This window comes from Bacillus rossius, chromosome 1 (assembly GCF_032445375.1).
Source record: "Bacillus rossius redtenbacheri isolate Brsri chromosome 1, Brsri_v3, whole genome shotgun sequence".
In the NCBI taxonomy this organism is placed as follows: domain Eukaryota; kingdom Metazoa; phylum Arthropoda; class Insecta; order Phasmatodea; family Bacillidae; genus Bacillus; species Bacillus rossius.
Genome location: NC_086330.1, coordinates 115,433,267 through 115,455,037, shown reverse-complemented (window position 1 = coordinate 115,455,037; position 21,771 = coordinate 115,433,267). Strand labels below are relative to the sequence as shown.

General features: G+C 39.1%; 1 protein-coding gene across 3 annotated transcripts in view; it reads right to left on the bottom strand.

The window, feature by feature from the left end:
• The window catches only part of LOC134542679 (3-phosphoinositide-dependent protein kinase 1), a 72,302-nt gene that overhangs the window by 28,231 nt on the left and 22,300 nt on the right, over nucleotides 1-21,771 (bottom strand). Inside the window, exon 1 of one of the 3 annotated variants that reach the window (XM_063387127.1) lies at nucleotides 18,996-20,345. The exons of 1 other annotated variant lie outside the window; for it this stretch is intronic. In XM_063387127.1, the coding sequence (XP_063243197.1) occupies nucleotides 18,996-19,115 (120 nt within the window). In that variant the 5' untranslated portion in view covers nucleotides 19,116-20,345. Of the gene's footprint in view, nucleotides 1-2,553; nucleotides 2,813-18,995; nucleotides 20,346-21,771 lie in introns of those variants that run through there. One more of the 3 variants, XM_063387146.1, reaches the window with a different exon arrangement.

Genomic DNA, 21,771 nt, shown 5'->3' with positions numbered 1-21,771 from the left:
GAGGATGCCGATTGGCTCGACGAAGACGAAGTTAATGCAAGCGGGTTAACAATTCCGGAACCCTCTTCGTCTGCTCACCGGATGCCAGTAATGAAAGAATCTGAGTGGCTGGCAAACCCATGGACAGAGGAGCAGTAAAACTCCAATTTAATTGTTTTTTTTTTTTTTTTTTTTACAATCTACTTATTGTAATTATGGCTAATTTTATTTTAAATGTTTTTCGTTTTCGTTCGATCGTATTCTTAAATAGTATTATATTTTGACAAATATATTTTATTTCAGTTAGTTTTATGTTTGTAATTGCATTGCCAAAGGTAAAAATAATTATTAGAAATAAAATTTGTTATTTGATTTTAATAGCTTTATTAGTAAAACGCTAAAATAGGAGAGAACAATGGCGGATAAAACAAAAAGTGAGTAAGGACAGAGCCAAGTCAGAAAAACGACGTAATTAAATGTATGATTGCTAAATGTATGATTGAGTAGTAAACATTTATTAGGACAAAAAAACATTAGAATGCTCTTGCTTTTAAAAACAAGATATTTCAAATGGTAATAAATAACATTAACGCGATTAAAACAATAACAAAGGTATTTTAGTGACTTATTCCGATACGTTACGCCACATAATTGTGACTTTTAGGTAAAAATGGTCACTTGGGGTTACGTAACTTTTACTAGGAGGAGGGGGGGTACAGAAAAACGTTACGGCGCGTTATATGGGGGGAGGGGGGGGGGTCAAAAATATCAAAAAATTGCGTTACGTAATACTTAAACGCTCCCATGTGTGCCCCACGTAAGAGAGTCCCTTTAAGCAAACCACAAATTATGATTGTATCTTGTAGGTAGCAGCAAGTACTTTCCTACAATGTTAATAGATGGCAGCATCTTATGTCATGATATTCAGCAACCCAAATAATTTTATGCATCCTGTATTGGTGCACTGATGAATAGTTGGGAAAAGTGCATAATACTCATGGAAATTATATTGAGAAATAAAAATAGTTTTGAAGTGATTACCATTGTAGGTTATTTTTATTTATCTTTAGTGACTTAATGACTTTCCTTCATAAAAACGATACACTGTCAGCATGAAAGGTACGTACTACGAGAGTTAAGTGTGATGTAGTAATATACTCCACACGAGGCACACATTAAATATTTTTATTTTCCCAGCGCTTTTTTAACATTAATATGATGAAATCTTTCAAAAATTTAGATTATATAAAATATCAAAAAAAATAGTATTCGCACAAACTCGATAGCCTCACTACAAACTAAACTAAAATGGTTAAACTTTACTGTCACGTGGCTCTCAAAAAACTTCAAATCTTTTTTTTTTCACGCTGTCATATTTTCAGAAATTTACATAGGCAAAATCGTAATGGACATGCAAGGTTAAACCTTGGTTGTAAACTCAGGAGTAGTGACCTGTTTACATGAACCAAAGCACTGGTCAGTATTATTTATACGCGTGTAAGCCGGGCCACATCGCAGAACCTGCCACACAGCTTTCCTTTCAGAGGGAAGTCGTACCTCACGTCGCCAAAACTTCCTCGCCCACGCTCGCAAAGCACAGCATCAAGCAAGATTGTCGAGACACACTGCCTTGTTCTTATTTCACAAATGCCCCTAGACAATCCACATTAATAGCAGCTCCCTCGTCCTTTTGGACACGCACGGCAAAACGCGGCTACAGCTATTACATCATTCACTAACGGAGTGTGAAAGACAAACTACTAACCAAGTTGAACACTGATGGACTTCCCTATTTCTGCGTTCGTTTTGAAAACATAGTTTACTCGATACACATTGGTAGCCGAGATGCTAGGTTTAAAATTGTGCTTCAACAAATGGAGGATTGTCATATTTGCAATCGAAAGTCTTAAGTATTAAGTGTTCATACGTAGTTAGCAGGGGAAATTTTCACAGAAATATATTTAATGTTACTTTGAACAACAGATATAGTCTGTATGATGTAACTGGTCTGAAATTTGATTTTTTTCAAAAGTAGTTATCAGTCGTACCCTTTTCCCAACAGTCTCTTACAAAGCATAACATGTTTGTTTACGAACACTGAATCAAACGAAGATGTTTACGAATACTTATGGCAATTAAAAAACAAAAAAAACACGAAGTATAACTTTTGAGAAGTGCCAAATGTGAGACAGGTCATACGGTAAAAAGGAATTTCAACACACAGAAGAGAGATTAGCGAAAACAAGCAGAGGTTGGGCTAAGACTAAGGCAAATGCTGGGATGGTTTATTGCCAGGGGCTAGGTGTCTACGCGACCAGAGCTGGCCAGAGCTGACCAGGCTGAGGGTCGCGCGCAGCGGCGAGGCTCTCTGGTCCTCTGCCGCCAGTCCCTCATGAGAGCCCGCAGCGGGACCCTCCAGGCCCTCCCCGGGCCCACCCAGCGGCCTTCCGCCGTCAAATGAATAGAGAGGCTATTTTCATCAAGGTTTATATCAATACCCTATGAACCTGTTTCAGGATAACCTCGTAACATTGTATTGCATAAAGCAAAATTAAAAATACTAAATATATCTACCTTTAACATGAACGTGCCGATATTTGTATCAGAGCAAAAACATTTTCAGAGACGATATCAGCATGATTAAAGCGGAGCCTCCAGCTACTGCGACACGGCTTGGCGAGTATCGGCAGAGGGAGGGCGACGAGGAAAGCCCCGGCACAGAGGCTGTGATGCAAGCGTGGAACACTGCGGCTGCGAGATAACTGCGGCCGGCGGGTTTATTCCGACCGCACTTCCGCCCCGCCCGAGGTTGTTCCCCGTCGAGAGAAGGCGTCCACTGCGGATGTGAGAGCCCGCTACAGATATTACCAACTTTATTCCATTAATTTATTTAAAATTAAAATATGTGGGGGCTCCGGAACATGAGTGGTGCGAGTCAAAGGTTTCGCGGATTTCAGTTGTCAATACCAAATACAGTGTAAACTCTATGTAACGACACAACGGACTGAGCATTTTTCAGCGCTATAGAGTGGTCAGATGGAGAAATAAAATATATTTTACTATTCTAATAATATGTATTTACTAATATAGTACAAATGTTACACACGAATTAAATATTCATATAAATAACAACACTTATTACGTATCGTCTGTTAGCTTTTCTTTTTTTTTCCATATTGTAGACACGGTAGAGCGGTCAAATCCAAAGCGTCTTCCAACATCACTGATATTTTCTCCCGCCTTATTAAGCATATTAAACTTTTTCGTCAATACATAAAGATTTTCGTTTTCTCGCCATGTTTACAGTTTGAAAGTCTGTAAGCAACTGCGATAATGATGATAACTTGTAACAACTTGACATAAGTCTAGTGACCGAGGTAAACATGTGCAAATTCATCATAAAAAAACAAACGACAAAATATCTTAGAATCTCCGGTACGTCAGTCGAAGTAAACACGTGCTAATTAATACAACAACAAAACAGCAAACAAAAGAACGTACACAGCTGCAGTTCTTATCAACTTCGACAACTTAGAAAGTACTGCTTAATGATTTATAATGCCGTATTGTCGTCGTTAGAGTGAACGTGACGCTATATAGAGTGTATTATTGTATATAAAACAAGTAAACCAACCAAAGTCAAGCAATTTAGACGTTTTAAGGAGTTTGTCGTTAAATCAAGTGACGTTATAAAGAGTTTACACTATATTTTGAATATTTCTGAGGAGAATTTGTAGCTAAAGCAAAGCTTCAAACTTTTTGACTCACACCAATATGTTCCGGAGCCCCTCATTTTTTATCAGTCTGCTTTTACTTCCACATATCCATCACATTGTTTCTGTACCCAATGTCTCTACAATCTCCAAGTAAAATTACTGTGTATCAATGGTAAGGATCAAAATTATTCAAAAAAAATATTTGGACATACAGCGAAACGTTTGTAGCTTCAAAAACTTATTTTAATTGGTACAGAAGCGTAAGATTTTGTTATATTTTATTTGATATCAACAAGAAAAAAATCTGATGAATACGGTAGTTTAGAGTAGGTTAAGTGTGTGTGATTGCAGTTCCTGGCCTAGAATTTCGGTAAATTTCATTATCACGGAGACATGTCTGAAATATAATTTTAATGTTTTCAGATGGCAATATAAAATTCGTATTTTCATTACGCATGCCTTGAATTATTTCGCGCATATTTGGGTGCAAGATGAAACTAAAAATAATAATAAACAACTTAACAGCATACGGGTTTCTCTAAAACTTTCCGGTACTTTAAAAATTAAATCATTTATCATAGAGATAAAACAACAATAAAATGTAATGGTTTTCAAACAACAGTAGCAAAATCATTTGCACACTGGTTGGGTCAGTTATTGAGAACTTAACTCTGAAATTGAGAGTAAAAATTATTATTTTTATTTATCTATTAGCTATTAACCCGCAGCTTCACTCGCGCAGTCTCAAGGTATTATTATCATTATGTCACTATTGTAAGAAAACTGTGCGATTAACTAAAACTATTTTACTATAGAATGTCAGGTAATTATATTTCATAACAAACCCGTTTGATATTAATATATTCTAAAAGTCAAATTTCTAAACATTAAAAAAATAAAACCCCAAACTATATTATTCAGGTTATTTATTATTAAGTTTCTTAGCTCTAGTTCTAGAAGATTCGAAAGTATACATTTTTCTTTTTTAAAACATGCTTACTCCTTTTACAACACTTAAGAGGTTGAATTTCGCAGAATTATTAAATTGTAGTAGGAAGTATTAATATGTTTTTATGCCCAATATCTTACTAATTCTTGATTAGCTTGGGAGATATATTAATAGCTGTAGGTAGTACCCAGCGTTTCACGTGTCTTTCGCGGGGTGAAGGGGTTTTTTTTTGAAAAGGTTTGTACAAAATAGTTTCCCTCTTATTTTGAAGTGCAAAGTGGTAAGTGACAAAATTATAATTCAAGGATTGGGAAAAGGGGTTATGAGTAATTTTTCTCCGAATCAGATGAATAATTCAAGTTGGAGGACTCAGATCGATCTTAAGGTATTTAAACATGTAACAAATATAACCGAGCATGGCTGTAAACTGTTAGATAATGTTGCAGGGTAATTTTATATACCTAACCATTTATTAAATAGGACCTTCGGTTATCGTGTTGGTCACAATTCCTGGAATGAAACCAATTTGAGTCTTAAGTACGAACCAAGAGGAGTTTTCAATGTTGCTTACTTCTCAAGTAGTACTAATTAACATAGACTTGGAACTCCGTGATCTTAACAGGCATTTCAAGCATTATTATACAGAAACAATCAAGGAAGCGATAAGGCCGACATTGACAAGTGCAAAAATTGCCTCTTCATTCCTACACGCCAAGGCACTTCAACTGGCGAGAGGGCATCAAAAGTCGTTTTGTGAGCTGAACGGTAATCCTAAAATTATAATGGCTTAAAGCGCGTACAGAAGGTAACTGCAGTTAATAAAACCAATGATTCTAATCAAGTTATTTGCACATCTTCCGTCCTGATTGCTCCAACAAACAGGTCGAACCGCGAACGTCATCTTGCAAACACCCTGTAGCTCCAGTCAACATGTTTTTACAGCGCTGCTCAGTGACGAGTTGTTTTGGTGCCGGCTCATGTTTGTGAACATCTGCTTGTCAGCTTGTTTGCGCGTGCAATGATGCAATCGCAATTGCCAGGCAATCATAAGGTGCTTACCACCCTACCACGGCAATATCGAGTGTTTTGCCAGCCACCAGAAACGAAAACATTCCAGCTGATTGACAGGAACCTTCCAAAAATACGAACCCGAAGCAGCCACCGTGATAATTAACGAAGCCTACATAAAACCACCCAAATAGCACGTGACTTTCCGTGGTGACTAAAGGGATGGAAATGAATTCAATCAGTTTGCCACACAGGTGACTACAAAAGTAAGCGGTAAATAACTTAACAGAATATGTTTTACCTTATATTCCCATTACTTAATAATATAACTACAATTTTTTTAACGCTTGAAAAACTTAAGCGAAAAGCAAATCAGTTGGTTGTATGTCTTATAGATTACACAACGTTTAATTTTTTTAAAACTTTTTATCGCTTCATTTAAACAATTATTAAAAATATAAAATTAAATTTAAATTTATAAATATGTTATTGTTCATGTTCTGGAAATAAATGTTCATCTGACAACATATTTGGACACGAAGTTTCATATTTTAAAGCCTTTCCAGATGAAACGAAAGATTTAGCGAGAATGCAAAGTGTTAAAATCCGCTGAACGGCTAGTAGCGGCTGCAGCATTTCCGACCACAGACCAAATACTAATAAATATTTTAGGGCCCAACATTGGATTATTGGCCAATAAAACTGGCAATAACATGTAACGTAGGACGTAGTTGGTTCGTTGTTGAGGTATGTCCGAGTATCAATGATTGATATTTCCCATTACAGTTCATTTTAAATGACATGTAATAGCTAAAACAACGGGGTTCGTATTTAGGAGCAGCAGACTATGTTGACGCAAGCCGATACTGGATGCGCGACGGGCGGCGAGGATCGGTGCCAATGGCAGGGTGTTAGTGGGTCATGCGGCGAGGTCCCGGCAGACGGCGCGCAAGGCCGCCCCCTCGGGCGGGAGGGGACGTCGGTGTTGGTAAACACTCGCTCGCGGGCAGGTGCAGGCAGGCTTGCACGTCTCAGCAACCAGGGTGACGGGGGACGGGGCGAAACTGCGCGCTGGAACTAACTCCAAGTTTTCCACTTGAAAGCACTCCCTCGCCGGGAATCGAACACTGAAACGATAGATTTGACTACTCTTTCATCGTGCCCGTCCCAAACCCGAAAGAGCCTGACAACAGACAAAACTTATCGTTATTGGCCCCAAGCAGATTCCCCCCCCCCCCCCCCCAAAAAAAAAAATCCAAATATTTCAAGCAGACAGCTGTTGCATTCCTAAATAATATTGCAGACTAACACACTGACAGATTTTGCTGTCACGTCAGTAAAGTCTGCGTCACATAAATTTGTCAAAATGTTACAGTTCACAAAAGTAGTAACAAATTATCTACATATCCTGCCATTGTTTATTTGTCAACAGTGCTTGTAAAAAACTTCATGTGATTGTGAGTGTTCGTGAACAAACGCCATCGTGTTGATTTGCAAGTTGACATTTGATAGATTTCACACCGCGACAGAGAATATACTGGTGTTTGAAAGGTGATGCTAGGACATTAAAATGTAGGACTGTACCTCGTTAGCCTACCGACACTATCTGAGCCAGTCCACTATCTCCATAAGCAGACAAAGGTTACGTATGTAGGCCAACCTGCGGTGACCGACAGCGACTTGCCCAACTGAGGGGACTTGCTTGCCGCGCCGACACCACGGCAATTCAATCTTCGGCAGCGCCTGCGATCTGGGCTTCCACTAAACAGGAGCTCTTTCACAAATAATAATAATAAATGTTACTGTGTTTAGATCGACAACCGGACTAAATATCAGGTGCTGAAACCATTCAGTCAAAAACTGCTAAATTTATGTAGTTTCTAAGTAAATGGCGGAAAACTGGTTCGGGGAAAACTGACGACAGGATATTGACAACATGTAAGAACGTAGCTAACTTTTTATCTTAAGGAAAACCCGAGGCAGGAAAGCGATAACACTTAAGCAACTGTAGAAACCCACGGGGGAAAAAAATACTTGTTGCATCTAGGCAACTGACAGTTACGCAAGCCAACGTTTTTTAATCAGTGGTTTATCCCAAGGAAAACTGCCCGTAACTGGAAATTTAAGTTTATTTTTTACGTGTTAAGAATGAACTTTTTTATTCCGTGGAATTTTATCTACAACTGAAAAACAAGGTTAAAACGGGCGCAAAAAAAAACACGGATTAAGAGTAAAAACAATATGTATCCATCACAAAGTGTCAATGGAAAAATCTGCAGTACTACATAATTAACTAAATAGTCTAGACTGTAAGCATTGAGGATGATTACATAACCAATTTTACATGTAAATGAGTTAAGTTGGTAACCCAACCATACTTACTGTAGCTAGATTTCTTAGTTTCATCGTTCTCAGATAATTATAGTCAGGCCATAATATTTCATCAGTTACATTACTTTTTAGTACGTGACCGCACTTAGTGCAGTTTTATCATTGACTTTACTTCCAAGTTGAAATAGTGGTAGAAAAATATCCTCGTTATCAGTCCTTGGTAGCATAGCAGGATGAAATTAGGCACATTCTTGCATAAAGGGATTGGAGCTCCAGGCGGTCTCGAATCCTTCTAAACTCCGTATAGGAACCAAAACGAAATACCGGTTTCCACGACGTGTAGCTAGTGGTGGTACAGCAGTTCCGGCAAATCGACATTAAGGGGCCCGCCTCGTCAGGGGTGTATGTGTGTTAGTGAGGCGGGGTGATAAGTGCGACGCTCGCTGGTATTTCTTGCGCGGTATAGCCTCTAAGCGCAAGGCCCTGAACTGGCGCGCAGTCTTCTCGTCGTCACAGGACAACTGTGAAATTTGAGCGGTGACCGTAACATTATATGGCGGAGAAATGAAGATAAAGGTGTTATGCAAGCCCCTTAAGTGCTTTCAAGAATCTGTACTGATTTTTTTATGCCTAAAAATTACTCTGAAAACACATGTTTAAGGCATTTTAACGCTTTTAAAATACAGTTTAAAAACTTAATCCGAAATTAAAAGTACTTTTCGGTCCTCAGCGAACTCTTAAATGCTATTCGTAAATAGGCCCCACTCGGATATCTTGAGTAGTTTTGAAATCGCGTTGTTTTTCCTGAAGCTCTGCACACCGTATGTGTGCCCAGGTAGGCGGGCCCCTTAAGTTAGGTAGTACGACGATACTAGCCGAAGTTTCGCGCCGGTCGTCGACGCAGGGTCGGAGGTGACGCCGTTGACACCCAACCCAGCCATTAACTCGTGGGTCTTCAGCGATGAGATGCTGCCTCAGTAAACTTTTCAGCTGCCGAAGGAGTTGCTGTCTCCGGAATAGCATCTGTAGAATATTTTGTTTTGATGTTCTCGCAAGTCTGTAGGCCGAGACGACGCACCCAGAGGTTCTGCACAAGTACCATCCCTGTTCTAAGACCGTGAGCTGCAGAGACGGCTAATGGTATAACTATCTGTAGCAATGTTAACATTTATAGCCCCCCCCCCCCCCTCCGAAACGCGAAACGTTCACAATTAATATCAGCACTGGGATACGTCATATAGCTGGGTTGTATAAGAGTTGTCACCTGTAATATCATAGCATTAAGTGCACTGTTACATTAGTTTTTATAACCGTAATCGTTTTATATTAACCACTTAAATTCAATTAAATATGATTACTGTACAAGTTTAAAAGTGTTTTATTCAATACTTAAGATAATTATTTTTTAAAATCAACCAGAAAATAATTTTTGGCATCACCATCTCCGAATTAAAAAAAACTTGGCGAATTAGCAGCAGGTGTGCAGAAAAGTGCATTAGCAAAGTTACAGCCTCCTGTGAATAATACTTTTTATACAGCAGGGTTGCCAACTTGTGGAAAAAGTGGAATTTTTGCTGCGCAAGGTCCAATAAAAATATTTGTAACTTCCTTTGTATTTGAGTGAGAACCTTGATGTATGGCTCAATAGAAAGCTAGAAAAGTGTACTTTGAGATAAAAAAAGTTTTACAAATTTTAAAAGAAATTTGTTTCAAGGTCATGTTCATGTAACCTGTGATCTTGAAAATTTTGAAAAGTGCATTTTTGAAAAATGTGAAAAAATTATATGTTATTAAGTGCATTATTGGCTATAAGTGACATAAGTGTCATTTTGGGATGGATCTGTGATCAAACACTAGAACATTGTGAATTAGGCCATGTTCACTAAAACTACTCTCACAATTAAGACCTAAGTTTCATTGAATTCGGTGATGGTGATAAAAGGTGTGTGAAATGGCATGGAATAACCCAATAGTGTTCATGGTGCTATTAACGTATAAATAATATTAACAGCCACACAAGTTCAGATTACCAAACATTCAATCAAATATTATTTATTCAAGGTGCCCATATATTTATATAATTCGTCACGATCTGTCATTTCCCACATACCTACATTATGACAATTCCTAATTTACAAATTTGTTTTACAAGCATATCACGATTTTTTCAATTCGCTTACTAATCAAACCCATGTACCTTTACATTGGTGTTCAGAAAACACTTAGAATAGCACTTTCTGAAATTTTTTGCCGTTCTAGAACCCAGGAAAAAATTATTTCGTACAAGTCAGATTTTAGATTTTGTTTAAAGACATTAAAATATCCGTCACTTATTATTTATACCTGGAAACATATTTTGTAGGATTCCCATCTGTTGGTTTATTAAGTCGTTGGCCTTGAACTCTCCTGCACTGCAATTACTGTTTTTAATGAACAAGGCAGAAACGATTTTTTTTGTGCGAGAGAAACGCTTTAACACACGCACTAAAAGACCTTACGATTAAATGGCGCAGGTAGACAGGTAATAACTCGGGGACTTAACAGGTGCCCATGCATTTTTCAAACAAAAATAATCACATCATTTGAAACCAGTTTAAGTTCAACAATTATACCAATAATTAATAAATTTATAAAAATTGGGATTTCCCAACACTCTGAAGAACTCAGTTTCGAAGGACTGTGGGGAAAACCAATATTTTATTGATATATGAATGATACGCAAAAAATTAAGTAATATATGTAGAATGCTACACACAGATTTGAAACTGTATACAATAAGATTACATGCGTTTATTTCATCCTAGGGTTGACGTAAAAATTGCCTTAAAGATCCTACAAACCATGAAATAAATATTTGTCTTTATAAAACATTTTATGGACAGTTAATCGTCTTACTACAAATTTATTTAAAATAATAATCAAATACACGAAAGTATCTGTGGTTGACTAAGAAGAATCCCATCACAAAAGTACTGCAAGGCAGCTTCCCAGGCTAGAACCGGAGCAGTATCGCCGAGAGAGAGAGAGCGAGTAGAGGAGCTGGAGCTGGTAAACAAGCGGCGCCGTCGAGCCGGATAGAACCGGCGCGGACACGCGTCACGCGCGCGGGGCACATGACGCGCAGGTGGCTTCCGGCGCCCGGGATATGTATCGGGCGACGTCTGAGCGCCATCCCCTCCCCTCCTACAAACAAATCACTCGTGACGCGCCGAACGGTGGGACGCGAGCTGCGCAGCCACCTGTTTGCGGCCCGGAACGTCCGATGGCCAGTTCGCCAGCTGTCATGGCGGACGCGCCGTCCAAGCTACGAAATCGTAGACCTATGTCTCCACCGCTTTCCTTGGAGTGCACAATGCAGATCTTTCGAGATTGCACCAAGTCAATATATAATATCGAAGTGTAAACAACTTATCAAGAACTCACCCAGAAGAAACGGGCAACAGCTCCGGTTCGTCAACAGCGCAGTGTGACATCAGTCTTATAGGACTTCGAAGGCCCGATATTGCACTAATAGCGTTTTCAAATATTTTTTTTGCGTCAATATGCAATAATTTTTACAGAAAAACGGCCTGTTATAAGTGGCAATCAAAGAAAAGGCGAAGACAAGAATAAGTGTAGTAGAATCAATAATAGTCTTATGATCACGCGGCCACGCGCAAGGTACTTTAGTGCGTAAAGAGTATTTGTACCATCTTCAAAAAATCCAAGTCACTCATAATACCAATAACGATAATTATTATTAAAAAAATATACCATTCAAAATGCACTTTGAAAAAATATTAAACAATCAGCAGGGCACATCGAACAAAACGTATCCTGCGTGAATACTCATTTACTGTTTGTCGAATATTGATCACACTCACACAAGTTCTAATATTATGTGCACAGTGTATTATTTCTGTTATTTCTATATAAGTGGAGACTGCACATAAGCTGCTCTTATAGTAAACATATCTTTCAGCAAGATGACTTGTAGAAACGGCCAGGTGGGAGCGATGAACCCGTGCCGCCGGGCAGGTGCGACCAGAAGGCGCAAGGCAGATGGTGCGCGGCAGATGTGCGCGTGCTAGAGCCTCCCCCAGCCCCATCAACCCGCGAACACAATCATCCCCTCCAGAGTCAGCCCGGCCACCTGGCGTGGAGGCTACCTACAGCCACCTCTCCCTCTGCTTCAAAGAGTAGGTCTAGACAGACTCCTCGATTACACCCAGCCATCTTCAGGGTTCTTATCGCCCTGTCACTCCCTCAAATTTTTGTCTCCAACGAAATTTCACAATAGGGAATTTTTGTAAGAACAATGGCTTCCAATATTCCCACCACACAGTTGAACACACAGCCTCAAATATGTTTTAAATCATGACATTATTAAAGTTTATATTTGAACTGAGCTGCTTCTAACTTTTCAATTTTAATGTTATTTTGAAATTTAAATAATGCGCTAGTGCTGGATCAAAATTTTGAAATATCTTTAATACGTTTATAAATTTAACTCACTGTACTCGCGAAGCAATAAAATGTTCTGCAATTATAATACATAACAGATGCATCATTTGCTTTTTATTTCACATTAAAAATTCTTACTTACAATATTTCAGTTATTTCACCTTTATATACTTGTTAATCGCATGTAGTCTTCCCCATTTTACAGATTCGTTGTAACGGAAATTTCTGCGGCCGTCCGGCATTCGAAGCATATTAGAACCCGTCCCATATGCAAAATAGTTGGAAAAGTCATCCAACTTCTCAAACCAACACAGTTGCGCTAGTGACCTTTACGTTGTCACAATCCTCCAACATACTTGACCCTACATATTGTTAAGGTATTCGAAGCGCAAGTTCGACAATATGACGTACGTTAGTTGTCATTTTAAATCACGGAGTGTGGCTACGCACGCATTACTACATGGATACTGCGTGAAGCCACCGTGTGTCAGCTGGTGGTCTGCTTCATGTTTGAGGGAACTAGCAACATCGGGTAATAAGTAGATCATCGTAAAAAGAGTTTTTAAAAAAAATAAATTTAAGGTAATTGTGTTTACCAAAGGGCATTTCTTATCCACGGTCATTAACCATTATCAGGCGTGGTCAAGCACAATCTTTGCAATGTTTTGGGTGTTTATTACGGTGATGGTGAGGGCACAGTATGCCAACGACCGACATCTCTAAACTCAATTTCTTAAGGACAATTGAAGGGTTAAAAAGGCACAAAGACAAAACTGATACCATCTCAATTTTCAGTCGAAATCATTTGCATAAGGACATGCCAACTAAGATCGGTTCTATTACCCGATGAGTTTAGTTTCACTGATAGTCTACGAGTTCTCATCTGGAGGGAACATGTACACGAAAAAACCTAGCAAGGATCTAGCATTAATCCTCTATTTTTGAATGAGTCCCTTATTTTTATCTGTGTATGCAATCCTGAGCATGTTTGTGAAAGCTCAATTCTTCAGCAGCTACTGTGTATTAATGTCAACATATTCATGTAATAAGAACCCTGACTCCAAAATGACTATTACTTACCACTCACAAAATTTTATGTAATTAAGACTGCTTATTTTCATAAGCAATACAACTTCAAAAGAATTTTCAAAGGAAAAAAAACAATATAACTACAATATGCATCAAGGACTTTAAGAATCCTGGATAGCATTGGCTACCAACGTCTGTAAGTTCAATCGTTGCGAATGAACTCTATGTAAGTAAACATGCCGACTAGCTTTTCTCACAACCAGCTTGCCAACGCTTAAGATTTTATTGGCCGGTTATGTAGACTATGAACAGTTGAAGTACATGAAAAAAAAACTACTGGAAAACAACGTAGTTTCACGTAAGAAAAAAAAATTTCACGCGAAAATATCTTGTGAGCTATTCAGATAGTTTTATTCGTCCTACGTAAGCCACACTTACTGGCACGTTAGAAACACGCATGACTGTTTTTCGCCAACGTCAATCGTAAAACAGCCCAATGAACATTCCACGACACGCGCATCAGCGATCAGAACAGATCCCGCACACGACGCTCGCGCCACTCTTGCTTGGCGAGTTATTTCTGAACCAACACGCGACACGGTTTCACGATTGTGCACCACATCGGCCGTGTGATTACTGCGCCTAAATGCTCGAGATTTACACGTCTGTAGCCCTGTCCACGCCAGTACACTGTGATCCCGCACGTCACAAGAACTGTGAGCTATACTGTCCGATTGCGGTGTACACGTGGTTGGGTTGGCGGGGAGAGGCCGTAACTAGTCGCTAAAGTAATTATACACCACGTGAAGGTACCATAATATAAATAACACTGGCTGTTATGAGAAAGTGTTTTACTGTACATTTCAGCAAGCGTGTTTCCAGCTCAAAACAGAACGGGGAATATTTCTAGGACGATTTGTAATCTTATGAGAAATCTCACAGGTTGTTTAGTTCTTAGCTTATGCCTTCTCACAGATGACGCAGTTTTCATATTAGTATTTAGTTTATTTCAAAGTGTTTGAATACCAATAATCAACCTGTTAAATAAATCTTTTCCGAATGTACGTTTTTCACAACTTCACAAAAGAGAGGAGGGTGGTGGAAGGCAGATGCCTTAGACTAAAAAACTTGCAAGCACTGATGGCTTTCGTATGTTAAATGCATATGTAAAGGCAAGCAGTATTTTATAAATAATATTTTTATTTGTTTCTTCACTACATGCTCGCAATAACGCAAAATATTGCTGCCGGATCGCATCCTTCGCGCTAATGCGATTCCAGCATTATGCTTACCGTGATAAAAAATGAAGGAAGCAGTGACTTAACAGAATTCATACACATATATCTATAACAATACACAGCAAATCCAAATACAACGTAAGTATTTAGGTACTTCATTGAATTTCATTGCAATAGTCGAAGTTGCGTGATCGAATGACGATAAATAACGAACATTGTCAATATGGCACCAGGTTGCCCAGGCCATTGCTGATATTGTTTTGTAACTAATAAATGATCCAATATCCGTTTTTTCCAGGTCTTCCCTAGCGTTTTCGTTTGTTCAGAGATGCACTGTGTTCGGGACCGCGGACACGTCACTTGGCGGCGTGATAGAGGTGAAGGAAGTTCAAGGGAGAATGTGTTATGCGAGGATACGAGATAGCTGGGTAGAGAGAGTATCAGTCGAGTGCAATAGTATTGCTAGGTTACTAAAGCAACAGAAATGCGCGCAGTAACCAAGACTTGGAGTAGTCCAAGTCGCCAAGAGCCTTAGGTTCGGCCCTCAGGTCGAGTACAACCTACACCGACAAAGACTTCAAGTACAGGGCTGAGAAAGCAGACAAAGAATAAATAGGAAAGTTCTGGGAAATACCAGTGGGTGTTTTAATTGAAGGATACTATGGCTAACTCCAGAGAAACTTTATAGACAGGCGAAGAATGCGATGATCCCCATCCCCTACCCCTTTAGACCAGTTTAACACTCGTGTTGGTCAGAACATTAGTTACGTCAAATATAATTACATAACATTCCGGCAGCTAATACAAATGGCATCATAAGATCGGGCCACTACTAGTAATTACGTTGCACACCTTAAAAATCTATGGCAGACTTTTAAACCCTGAATTTCACCACACTGTTAATGTCGAAAACGTCATAAATAAAGAGGAGAGAAATTGCATGTAGTTTTTAAAACTTAAAGAGTAATTTATTCTGGCTAGTCGAGTGCTGACAGCACATCACACGAGTTTGGCATTCGCGATGGAAACAACGGAATCTTAGCTAAGTATTCAAACCTGACAAATATACAACCAGTCAGACAAATGCACGAGATTAACAAGGTTGAGAGGGAGCAGCGGCGAAAAGAATACAGGAACCATCTGTCTCTCTCGAGAGAAGACAGACAGAGATATAGAAACACCTTTTCCGTACGAACATTTTCTACTTGCACTCAAACCAAAGTACATAGTGATAGTGGTGGGATATTAAGGGGCCCGCCTTGTCACGACTGTGTGTGTTAGTGAGGCGGGATGATAGGCGCGACGCTCGCTGGTGCTTCTAGCGCGGTATCGCCTCTAAGCACAAGACTCTGAACTGACGTGCAGTCTCCTCGTCGCCACAGGATAACTGTGAAATTTGAGCGGTAACCGTAACATATGGCCGAGAAATGAAAAAGGTGTAATGCAAGTCCATTAAGTGCTTTCAAGATCTGTACTGGTTGCTTTGCCCCTAAAAATTACTCTAAAAACATGGGGTTTTGGAATTTTAACTCTTCTAAAAATACATTTTTAAAACCTTCCACGCCACAGGCACGCCAATTACAACCACAACCGCCATTATTGTGCGTATTAATTTTGTTCCGAGCTAAGACGGAAATGGTTCACAGGCATCGCCATCACCAATCTATCAAGGCAGCGCAAGTAATAGCAAACTAGATACATGTGTATGCTAAAGAATTTGACGGCTGAACCGACACCCACATAGACACATACATATCAAGCACGTAGTATCAGTTCTTGAACACAGAAACGGCGAAAGTGATAGGTGAGGCGAAAAACAGTTGCTAGCGAACGTGTCGGAATGACATGGTGGTTGCCAGGCGGATGTTGTCACGTCAAGCATAGTAGGTGTAATGAAGACAATTAGTTTTCTAAAAGCTATACAGAGTGTGTACAAGCTTGGTGCTTAAGTCGGGGACTCGCCAGTCATTTTTCTCCCGCCAATGGTAATTTCTGGCTGCTTCATCTGCCGCCGATTAAGGCCTATTACTACTAGATAGCTCATCGTTCGCGTCACAAAGACTTCAGAGTGGTGATTTCAAGGCGATTCCGCATGACCCCACCACAGATTTATAAGTTTTGAAGAGTGTGAATACGATCTGCGCTGAGAGCTGGGATGTTGTCTTTACGTAAACACTCACCGAGTCCTCTTCCTATTGGCTCTAGTGCCCCCCCTCCCCCAAATCATAGGAGGGGTCTACTGCCAATCATTTATGGCCCCCGTCTGATTAGCTGTTTGTTGTAAGCAAAAGAGAGTTAGTAGCTTCTCATTTCTACTGTTTTGCTTTTCTGCAAGAGGTTCTCGTGTTTTACTCAGTTTCAAGCATATTCTCTATTGATGTTTGGGTGTCTGAATATTTCTATAGCTTCTCCGACACTCGTGTTTCTATAATTATCTATCTTAGCTATCGTTACACTGTGTTTGGTAATAGATGAATGTTAAGCTATGGCCAATTTTTGGTCCTCTTGTTCCTGATGTGTTCTGTAATTCTTGTAGTTTCCTTCTTCCTGACTGTCCTTTGTAAACCAGGCCACAGGGACATGGTAATTGAAAGATTTCAGAAAGTTGTCGAGCTGGAGTTTTATCCTTTACTGGTGGTATACAGAGGTGTGATTTTAATGTTTCGTCAAAAAAACGTTTGGCTGGTTGGTGATTCCTTGCACATATGGGAGTACTGCTAAGTTACTAAATCTGTCAGCAGTTTATTCGTAGTGGATGGATACGGTGAGAAAAACTGCAGTTCGGTTTATAACAAGGACTCAAAAGCAATATGGTTAAACCAACATTTTGAAAGAAGCGACTTATGTATGGATATTCACAACATTGTGTAGTTAACCGAAATGAAATAAGTGGTTAAGATGGAAAGCTATTAATAATATTGCTGCTAAAAATTTGTTATAGCCATTTTAATAATATTCGTATTAAATTTACATCACCACTAGGGTTTTTCAAGATTTTAATTTAATTGGGAAACGTCCTTTTACGGGATAATCAAGCAAAAGAGTACATTTAAAAAAAAAAAAAAGCATTGATTTCCAACATACTCAAATTCGTATGCCTAAAAAATATTTGTAGGTCATAAATACGATCATTTAGGGCCTCAAGTATTATCAGGGTTCGGAAATATTCTTAAGTTAAAATTGAAAATGTTGGGTAAAAGTACACGACGTCCTAGAGGATAATTATATTGGTGAGTAAATTGAATGAACACCTTTAGTGATTTCAAAGGTGATTAACAAAGACGCATCAAAAGTCATGCCTATCACATGTAGCGCTGAAACGCGTACATCATCCACACTGGGTAATTAAAAACTAAATCTTCAATGTGGCCTTTCAGAACATGGCTACAGTATCGTATGACCGTACGTAGGCATAAAAGACCCGGGAAAAAAAAAAAATTAGCCAGCGTTCTCAGTTGAACGAATTCAGATTCTATTAATTATTAGAAAGCATTGAGACTAAATTGCAATAATTTTATCGAATACTTAAAATAAAAATTAAATTAAGGCCTAAACATAAACTTAGTAATGATTAGCATAACAATACTACACTACTGGAACAATGATTTCTTAACTCAAACTACGAGAGAAGTCATAGCAACAGCCGATGACTCACTTCAGGTCGTGATCCCAGAAAGGAATGTCAAGTATGCTGTGCTTTGCTCACAGGGTACCGCCCCTACTTTCTCCCCACTCCCTCCCTCAAAAAAAAAAAAAAAAACCATGACGGCGGCGGTGAGAGTTGGCAGAGTTCGCTTTACGGTTCTCAAATACGGAGAATATAAAAACATTTTTACGCTCCTAACCTGGCACGCTTACGACAAAGAAATGAATACACTGAAAACGTTAAAATTTCATTCATCTGGCGGACACGTATAAATAGCAAAGAACGCTATGCACACAATACATTCAATCTAGCATTTTCTTGACACGGCCAATTTAAAATTAATATTCTATTGCATGCACATCGTATTACAGTTATTGCACTAAAAAATTTGATCAATATAAGCGGAGACCAGTGTACTATACACAAAATTACATAAAAACTTTTTTTGCACGAACTAACGTACTTACACAAAAAAAGTATATTTTTATATAAAATAAATTAGGTTTTTCTTTTTGTTTTTCAGAAATAACTGAATTCAAGTTAATTATTTTGTTTGTATTACCTCTATACGTATACTAAACATACAAGATTATAAGACAAGTAACAGGATAATTGGACGCTTTCACAAACTAGATGGCAAAAAAAAAAAAACTCACCTTTCGTTTCACTTTCGTAAGCTTGCCAATCTTGAGAAATCGTGTGACGGCAGACACAATGACGTTAGCGCGAGAGCATTTTTCACGGTTCATGCTGTCTTTCTTCCGAGAGCCGAACATACGCGCTGGAATCCAGCAGATTCCCGCCAAGCCGAGGTGAATGGCCTTACAACTGCACGGACACTACAACGGCTACCACGGCGCCGTCGCACCTACCATGAACGTGCTTCATGCGACCAAAACTCGCAACTAAGATCCTTTTATTTACGTTCAACTGCCAACAAGCACTTGACATTCACGAGGAGGGGGGTTACGTCAAATAAAGTTGTGACGCGCACAACACACTCACTCGGGCAACGTACGCACGAACACAGCCGTGCGAGCGAACGGCCAACACCGTCGTAGTTCGACACCAAACGACTGGCGGAAAAACGCGAAGCAGCGCCGAGACTGCACGATCTCGGCCCGCCCAATCACCCTGCACCCCCTCTTCCAAGCAAACCGTTCGCGGGCATTCTACGCCATATACACGAAGTAGGGGAAGAAGAGGAGGGATAACGGAGGGGAAGCAATCGCCCCACCCAGCGAACTACATCCCAGCTATACTAGCGTCGCCCCTAACTTGAAAGACTTTGAGACACACTACAACTGATACCATTTTATATACAATAACCTGAAAACAATATATACAAATAAATCAGAAACATAAACTGCACAGTTATAGTCTAAGTACCAAGCAATGGTGTGAAAAGTAACCTGAAAGCAAGACAAACTCAATAATTTTATAGTAATTAATTATTTCTACCATTCAACAAATGTTCTATATTGAAAACATGCTGACGTCTTGTATTTCTCTCTCTGTACGGAAGTTACAACGTAATAAAATATGAAATGAGCGAAAAGTGGATGCTTATTAACATCAACGGTGGACTAAAGAAAAGCTAAAATATGGTTTATTTAGGAAGGATGGGACACAGACAGTACTTAATTTGTTATGTGGTTAACTATTTCAATTGAAATGTCTAACAAATACAGTCTGACTTAAAGTTAACACCGATATAATACTAGCTTAACATTGAAAAGGGATGACGTAATATTTAAGAGTCCGCCTAAGCATGAATTTATTTGTGTTAGTGAGGAGGGACGGTAAGTGCGACGCTCTTGGTGCTTCAAGCGGTATCGCCTTTAAGCGCAAGTCTGCAAGGCTGGCGCGCATTCTTCTAATTGCGCATAAGACAACTATGAGATTTAAGCGGTAACCGTAACATTGTATGGCGGAGAAATGAAGATAGAAGTGTAAAGTAAGTCCCTTGAGTGCTTTCAAGAATCTGTGCGGGATGTTTCATGCCTAAGAAGTATTCTGAAAACACGTTTTTTAGCCATTTTCACTCGTCTAAAAATACAGTTTAAAATCTAAATACGGTATTCAGAAAACCCATTCACCCTCAGCGTATTATTCAAAGCTTTTCGTAAACAGACACCACTCGGATATCTTGAAAAGTTTTTAAATCGCGTGTTTTCCCCCCCTGAAACCATGCACATCATTTGTGTGCCCAGATAGACGGTGGCCCTAGAACATGTATACATCTAATAAGTACCACATCTTATTAATTGACCCTTTTCAATTCAGTTATTTTACGAGTTGATGTAAACTTTCCACATCAAAAAAATCCAGATGATGGGTAGCGGATGAGGAGGTACGATGGCAGGAAACTGTTTAGCAAAAGTTCAGTATTATTAAAAGTTCGATTACCGCAAAGACCCGATCAACACCCATTAAAATTTACGCCACTTTAGATTATACCATTACATCCATAACCAGGCAATTACAGTTGCGCCTCAACTTATTCTCTTGTTAGCACACAATGTTGGTCATGGCGCAACACTCCGTGTCCATTGGTAGCTCGAATAACAATACTGTGATTCGTATTACATTACAAAACCGATGTACCACACGCGATAAATGTACTGATATTTCTGAACAGTATGGGTGGTATAAATTCTATTTATTCCTGCTAGTAGATAACATGAGTTAAAGTAAGTGCCATTATATTTTCTAAACGAGGGTGTAGGTACTTTTTTACTAGCAAAACAATTTGTGTTTTAAATAGTCTTAAATCAGCTTTAAGTACTCACGTTAGTACGTACTTAATGGCAAGACTCTCGAGATCAGTAATTAAAAATTTCAGTTGTTATTTTACAGAAAACTAAATCTAGGTTTGTATTTGATTTTTTTTTCCTTCTAAATTGTTGTGTGCTAGAAAGGAACTTGATGATGAGAGAACTGTGTCAGGCGAGCAATATTAGAACCATAACTTTATTTCAAAAAGTTATTAACGTGTTCACTGATCAGGCAGAGTGCTTACACAAGGAGACAGCTTACCAAGGTCACAAATATACTGTTTCCGTGGAGAACAGAACCCACGGTACCCGACCACCTAGTCTAACAGGCTAGCGCGTATGGTTGTTTGTCTTGACAGTTTTCACGTCGCAAGGTTATGTATGCACAGGACTTACAGCTCGAGCTCACATGCCACGTTGATTTTTTTTTCTTTTTGACGTGAATAGTCTTTAAAATTGCTTCTATACTGGGAGGCAATCAAAAAACGAAAGATAACAAAATCGGGGGATACAGTTTAGTGTTGCAGCTACATATCTATCATCTCCATCCAAAATTTAATTAGACCACTGGATATCTCTAGGATTAAAGAATTCGTTACGCTAAGTGAGGACTGTGACGCATCGTGCGCGGTGGAGAGGGAAGCGCCGCCATTTA